The following is a 7,500-nucleotide window of genomic DNA, read 5'->3' on the forward strand; positions in this document are numbered from 1 at the left end:
CGCTGCTCTCTGGCTAAACATTCAGTTCCTTCAGGCGGCTCGCAGCCACCACTAGGGAACCAGGCGGCCAACCAGTGTCGCTCCAGCTGCTTCAAAGACAGCACACACAACTGGGCAGCAGCTGCGTCCAAAGGTTCACGCAGGGGCCACTTCGTCGGTTGTTGAAGCCAAGTCCATTTGACTATAGTCCCATTCCGTTGTGTTTCGATGTGCCTTCGCGTGAAAGTGATCATTTCATTTCGTGTGCCTTCAACACCGAGCTCAACAGACTAGTGGTGCTAAAAATTCGTGTCATCGTTGGTTCATTGCATCAGGAAATTCCAAAACTGATCCCAATTGACTGGAATTTCTCGGTGATGGAACAGGGCTGCTGCAGCACACTTCTACCTTCTGTAAACTCGAGAGAAGCACCTGTCGGTTTACAGTTAGAGTTAAGTGTCTCTTCTTCGAGAGAGTGAGCACGCCTGCGTGTACTGTTGATGCGTGAGGTGTGGAGGCTCGCAGCCAAGAGGAGGCTGGTGTCGTTGCTTCAAGAGAGGTGAAGGAGAGCTTGTTGGCACTGATGGGTGGATACTCTGCTCGAGAGCCATATGAATGGCATCTATGCTCAGTTTTACAACGCTTTTAGTCATCTGTGTGTGTACAAAGTCAATTTCTCTCGTAAAATAACTATACGATAAATTACAGTACTTCAGCCGAGTGACTGAGTGTTTTTAAACCTGAGTAAGGTGACCCCAGTGAAAGTAAATATTGACCAGGAGTACAATCTTGGCATACCTGTACCTCGAAAGAACACCTTCGCGAAGCTTTTAGGTAACCCAAGGTTCTCTACAGCAGCTCTCCTATTTTACCTTTTCACTGAAGAACTATTCTGGTTGTTGGTAGAAGAAGAAGAAACAAAGGAGAAAAAGAGAAAGGGTAATTAAATAGCTATACATATAGTTGAGTTAGCTAAATTCAAGAGTCACCCTCCCCCCACCCCCAACTCTCATTTCGTCCTAACTTGCACCGAAGCCAAAGAAAAATGGGATCGCTTATCGGGTGATGCCAGCGCCACCGCAGTGCCTTGTACCTGTGATACCGTATCGTACTTCACAACTCAATTCTGGTCGGCTGGGCTTGAAGAATCAAGCGCACATAAGCCACTTGTTTGTATGATGGACGCAAAAACGAATGAAGGTAGGCAACACCTCTCTTGTGTATGTCGAGGAACCTTTGTGCGGACGCTTAAGAATGATATTGGAAGTCAGTACAAGTTCTTGTGGTAAAAGTTGAAGGCTGGATTTATTACGTAGCTACATTCGTTATGATAAACAGGATGTCTGTCTCACATCTAAATTATATCAAGAAATAATTTTAAGAAGCGATGTTTGGTACAAGCCTTTGCCACAAAGGATTTCAAGTTGAACAAATAATTATTTTTCAGAATATATTTTAAAAATAGCTGAACCTATCTGCAACGATACGTAAATTTTTTGTGATACATAATTACATAAATAATTAGCTATTTATAAAAGCAGTAGCAGAAACAAGACCAAAAATAGTAATCACCCGTTTATCATTATCCTCACATTGTGTCTAGCATTTCCTCCGATTCCCAGATACACGCATAGTAGCTATGATTAAGACAATAGTACATTCTCCTAATGAGGCATTATTGGTACCACTACGGCATTTGACGTCAATAATGCATGACCTTATGATTCATGATTCGACAGTAGGAAAACGGATGACGCTTTTCTTAGGGTGAAATCCGGACATAGGAATCCCCTCGGTCCTTGAAGGAGACTCTCTCTCTCTCTCTCTCTCTCTCTCTCTCTCTCTCTCTCTCTCTCTCTCTCTCACACATTTAGCAATATGCCTTATAGTAACATAATAACTTAAAATTGGTATGAAGGAATAAACTGGTACGTTCGGGACCGTAAATGAAAGAGACTCTCATTATATATTCTCATTGTATCACCAGCTCTCTCTCTCTCTCTCTCTCTCTCTCTCTCTCTCTCTCTCTCTCTCTCTCTCGCTCTCTCTCTCCTTCTCGTCTCTCCTCGTCCTCTTCCTCGTCGCACTTCTCTCTCTCATATCAATTTAGCAGGCCTCATAGTAACATAATAACTTAAAACTAGTATGAATGAAGGAAGCAACTGGTAAGTTCGGGATCGTAAATGAGGTAAAAATATGTGAAATTTATTATTAATATTTAAATAATAAATGAATTAAACGAAAATGACTCCTACGGCATGCAATCGACAGACGTAACACCCCTGAAGGCGTGAGGTCCACCGTTTCTTTTTTTAATTTGATAATGAAAGAGTTTGCCCTCCTCATAACCACAGAAAACGGAGAGGCTGTTCGCATGTAACTTACGGACTGTTGCTAGCAGTAATAGTTATTTTCGTACAATTATAATATTTTTTGCGTTCTTTATATTGTTATTAATATTACTTTGACACTATCTGTTATGAAAATAACAGATGGAACTAATGAGGATGCTTGGAATTATATTAGAATCAGTTGCTAATGATCATAGGCAAGTATTAAATTAACTTTTGTAGAATTAGTGAGGTTTATTATTGACAAATATTTCCTTTTATTAAACGAAAGTGCATTACTCCAACGAAAATGAAAGCAGCTTTGCCTGAGAGCAGCCAGCAACTTGGAGCATCTTTTTGCTAATCGCCAAGAATAGACCAAAATTTAAAAAATAAAATAAATAGATAAAAATAAAAACTTGCGGGGTAAGAGGTGTGAGGCAACTGCGCTCACAAGGCGGAACAATTATTTACTAGTAGTGAAATTAACACCGGGTTCATAATCAAAACTAACTCAAACATAATAAATTCACCTTCTTTACAAAGCATGCAAAGTTCACCGTTCCGTAAACCACCATATTTAGCAGCTTACCGAGAAATTTAAAAAAATAACTAAATAAATACAATCTTGAGACGTATTGCATACCAAATTTCATCCTTTCCCTCCGAATGTTAAGAAAAACTGACTTTATTAATCACTAAACGTGTCGCCGGTTTATTTTTATTTTAATCTTTAGCATTCTTGATTGATGAAATAAATCATAACAGTGCTCCCCCCAACCTTCTCAATCTTTTTTCTCTTTCCATATACTACACACATACACACACACACACACACATATATATATATATATATATATATATATATCTATATATATATATATATATATATATATATATATATATATATATATATAGAGAGAGAGAGAGAGAGAGAGAGAGAATTTCCGTCTATCTATATCAATGTGCGAGCTATCATCCATCTCTGGTTCATGCTTTATTTGGAATATAAATCTACAATTACTATCATGGCGTTCGAAGGTAGATTACTCTTAAAGTAGTCAATTAAAATCATTTATTTTCTTTCAATTCAAGGAATAAAAAATAGTAACAATTCGGTACTTTCATGCTACTCGATATACTATTTTTGCGCCTTTTATGCGTTTAAATATATCGTACACATATACCCATCAAGACGCTAATAATAATAATAATAATAATAATAATAATATAATACCCGTCTCCCCAAAGTAAAGTCCACCAGGTAGCTGGAGGCCGGGCCAAATACCACACAACTCGCCGTCGAAATGCTCTGCACAAGTTGCCACCTTCCGAAGCCTTTAAAAGGTCCTATGTTATATCAGAGAAGTTAACACACATCTTGCGGTAGAGCCATTTCCCCCACAGCACCCACCACCCACCACCCACCTATACCTCTAAACATGTCGTTCATTTAGCGATCTCTCATAGACGATCATTCAACGCAGGAGAACTTTATCACTCAGGTACGATCTGCGTCTCGGAGCGGTCTCGACCGCGTAGCCATGTCTTCCTGTTCCTGCATAGTCACAGGCACTGTGGGACTGTGTGTTAATCCGTCTAACTGTCTGTATGATTGTTAACAGTAATTTTTTTTTCTCTCTCTCTCTCTAAAGTCATACGTTCTTTATGAAATTGACAAATCCTCTCTCTTTCTCTCTTCTTTCCTGAAGCCATATATTCTCTATGAAGCCGACAAGTCGATAAATCTCCCTGGACATGTTTTTGAAAATTTCAAATCTCTCTCTCTCTCTCTCTCTCTCTCTCTCTCTCTCTCTCTCTCTCTCTCTCTCTCATTTTCTGAAGCCATATACTCGCAACGAAACTGACAATTCGATAAATCTCCCTGGACATGTTTTTGAAAATTGCAAATCCTCTCTCTCTCTCTCTCTCTCTCTCTCTCTCTCTCTCTCTCTCTCTCTCTCTCATTTTCTGAAGCCATATACTCGCAACGAAACTGACAAGTCGATAAATCTCCCTGGACATGTTTTTGAAAATTTCAAATCTCTCTCTCTCTCTCTCTCTCTCTCTCATTTTCTGAAGCCAAATACTCGCACGAAACTGACAAATTCCGATAAATCTCCCTGGGGGGGGGGAAACCCCCCCCCCCCCACCCCCCCCCCAATGGTTGTTTTTTTTTTTTTTTTTTTTTTTTGTTTGTTTTAAATTGCAAATCCTCTCTCTCTCTCTCTCTCTCTCTCTCTCTCCTCTCTCATTTTCTTGAGCCATATACTCGCAACGAAACTGACAAGTCGATAAATCTCCCTGGACATGTTTTTGAAAATTGCAAATCCTCTCTCTCTCTCTCTCTCTCTCTCTGAGTGGCCTGATGCGACGCGGCAGAAAGTAAAAATAAAGATTGGATTACGTATCGGGCAACATCACTGTCATCTCGCCGGAGTCCTTACACTATTTATATCGGTAGCCTAAGACCACACATAGGACGGTGCCCTTGTCCCGAAGCTTCGATCTCCGCCGAAGCTAATACTCTTATGTCATTTCGCCGCAGAATCGATCTCTTCTTGAATATCACTCCGTGAGGGATGATGCGCCCTTCGACTTAGGTTGGAGTCGACCTTGGGTGGTTTTTCGTCGTTTTGGACTCTCTCTCTCTCTCTTGGTTGTTTTAGGAAGCCTATCTATCTATCTACCTATATACCTCTCTCTCTCTCTCTCTCGGCTGTTTTGGACAGCCTACATCTCTCTCCCTTTCTCATCTGTTTTAGACAGCCTACATCTCTCTCTCTCTCTCTCTCTCGTCTGTTTAAGACAGCCTACATCTCTCTCTCGTCTGTTTTAGACAGCCTATCTCTCTCTCTCTCTCTCTCTGTTTTTTTCTCTCTCTCTCTCTCTCTCTCTCATAAGAAAAAAAAAACGAAGCCTACGTTTTTTAAAATATGTTGTTACATTTATCTCGAACAGAGCAGAATTTAAGATTGAGATCGAATCTCCCTCGTTCAATATAATTAGTGAAAGGATGACTGAGCGGATTTCTCTCGAATCTCGACTCTCGGGAATGAAATATTCTTGTCAAGCTTTTCAAGAAGAAGCGAAATAAGATGTGTCCATAATGTGACATATATGGAAGATTTAATTAAGGAGAGAAAGAATATAGATGTATAGGTATCCGTGTAAAACATGAGGACTTCATTAGTAACGAAAGTTGAAAATTCGAGGGATAGGTCTCCGTTTATACTATATATATATATATATATATATAATATATATATATAGTATATATATATATATTATATATATAGATAGCGAGATGATAAGCGAGAGAGGAGAGAGAGAGAGAGAGAGAGAGAGGAGAGAGAGAATGGAAATCAGGAATCGAGAGCAATGAGTCTTGATATGCTTGGTGCAAAAAGGGAGGTACACGATTCCTATAGGTGTTTAGAATTGTGTCAGCCAATTCTTTGCTAAAGCTTAAAGGTACGACATCCTAAATAACCTCATAACCTCCTCTTGAGTGTCCGTTATTCAAAGATGCCAGGAACCGTCGTCAATCTTATTCACTGAATCGATGAATAAATAATATCCCCTTCAGTTTGATTTGGTTAAAAGTTCTCCCTTCTTCTTGAGCGCCGATGTCAAGAGGTCGGCCACCTCTTGAGACTTCAAGTTCTCTCTTGTTTTCGTTTTCCCAGTTTATTTTCATTTCTAAAGTGTTCTCGTCATCCTCCTTTGGTAGTCAAGTGTTTTATTGTCTTTTCCCATTGTCCATCTCTTTCTCCCTTCAGTCTCTCCCTCTTCTCTTCATTTATTTGTTGCTTCCGAATTTTATGTTAATTTTTTTTTTTTTTCGGAAGTACTTTCAATGCTGCCTTTCCCTCTAATTCTCCTTTGTTTTCTGTCTCCTCCTCTTCCTCTTTCACTCGGAAAAGTGGCGGTGTTTCCATCTTTCATTTTTCCTTCATCTATTTCTTAGTTTTTCTTCTATCGATTAAATTTCGACATCATTTTGTCCATTTGTTTGTAGTCGTTATTTTTCCTAATAAATTCTCTTATATTTTCCCTTTTTCTCCTAATTATTATTATTCTTTTGTCCTACATACCCATTCTTTTTAAGTGAACATTTCCAGTTTTGGAAAAATAATCCGTTACAAATACGTTTCTTATTAATTGATTGTTTATTGTTACCAAATCATGTTTCCTGTCTTTCTGATGGCGGTGTCTATGGGAGGAAAGGGGAAATTTATCATTCCTACTTTACAATCTCTTTTCTTCAACTCTCTCTCTCTCTCTCTCTCTCTCTCCTCTCTTCTCTCTCTCTCTATTATATATATATATATATATATATATATATATATATATATATATATATATATTAAGTATAGAGAGAGAGGAGAGATTACGAGAGAGAGAGAGAAGATGAGAGGAGAGAGAGAGAGAGAGAGAGTATCGGGTTTGGAGGAGAAGACGAATTTCCTTCCTATTCCAAAGGAATACACGTAGGTGCCAAGGAGACTTGAGGAAAAAAAGGTAGTAAAGTAGGAAAGATAAATTTCCCCTTTCCTTCCCAGAGACACCGCCATCAGAAAGACAGGAAACATGATTTGGTAACAATAAACAATCAGTTAATAAGAAACGTATTTGTAACGGATTATGGATCTCTCTTCTTCATCCCTAAGACGATATATATATATATATATATATATATATATATATATATATATATATATATATATATATATCTAATAAAAGGAGCCCATAAAAACACCAAAATGTAGAGAGAAAGTACTATATTTCAGAGACTGCTGTCTCTCTCTTCAGGTATATGAATGAGAAAAGTTTACAGAAAAGGTGGTACTATTTATACCAAGAGATTCGTCCACAAGTAAGCCAATTTAGGTCACCCCCGCTGATAATCTTCCTTTAATCTTCTTAAGCGTTGGTTGAATGAACACTGCGTCGACGATGTCCGATGTCCAATTCCCTTTTGAGATGTTCATTACCTGCTTCTCTTTTATTAAGGCCGATTCCATCATTTGACTCTTGTACCGGCAGTTGCTGCTATAAATTACACGTGACATATTCCAGTTTATTCTATGGTTATGTTCATTTATATGATTGAAAAATAGCCGAGTTTCTGTTGTCCATACCTAACTGACCGTTTGTGTTGTATTAATCTCTGGGGAAGTGATTTACC

The 7,500-nt window shown here is 38.6% G+C and overlaps 1 protein-coding gene across 2 annotated transcripts in view; it reads left to right on the forward strand.

Annotated features, from left to right (window-relative positions):
• Nucleotides 1-7,500, forward strand: part of LOC135208783 (5-hydroxytryptamine receptor 5B-like) — a 157,819-nt gene that overhangs the window by 85,825 nt on the left and 64,494 nt on the right. Inside the window, exon 1 of one of the 2 annotated variants that reach the window (XM_064241304.1) lies at nt 1-1,179. This exon is cut by the window's left edge and continues 316 nt beyond it. The exons of the other annotated variant lie outside the window; for it this stretch is intronic. Coding sequence (XP_064097374.1) covers nt 1,155-1,179 — 25 coding nt within the window. The 5' untranslated portion in view covers nt 1-1,154. The remainder of the gene's footprint in view (nt 1,180-7,500) is intronic. 2 annotated transcript variants of the gene reach the window in all.

This window comes from Macrobrachium nipponense, chromosome 35, assembly GCF_015104395.2.
Source record: "Macrobrachium nipponense isolate FS-2020 chromosome 35, ASM1510439v2, whole genome shotgun sequence".
Classification (NCBI taxonomy): Eukaryota; Metazoa; Arthropoda; class Malacostraca; order Decapoda; family Palaemonidae; genus Macrobrachium; species Macrobrachium nipponense.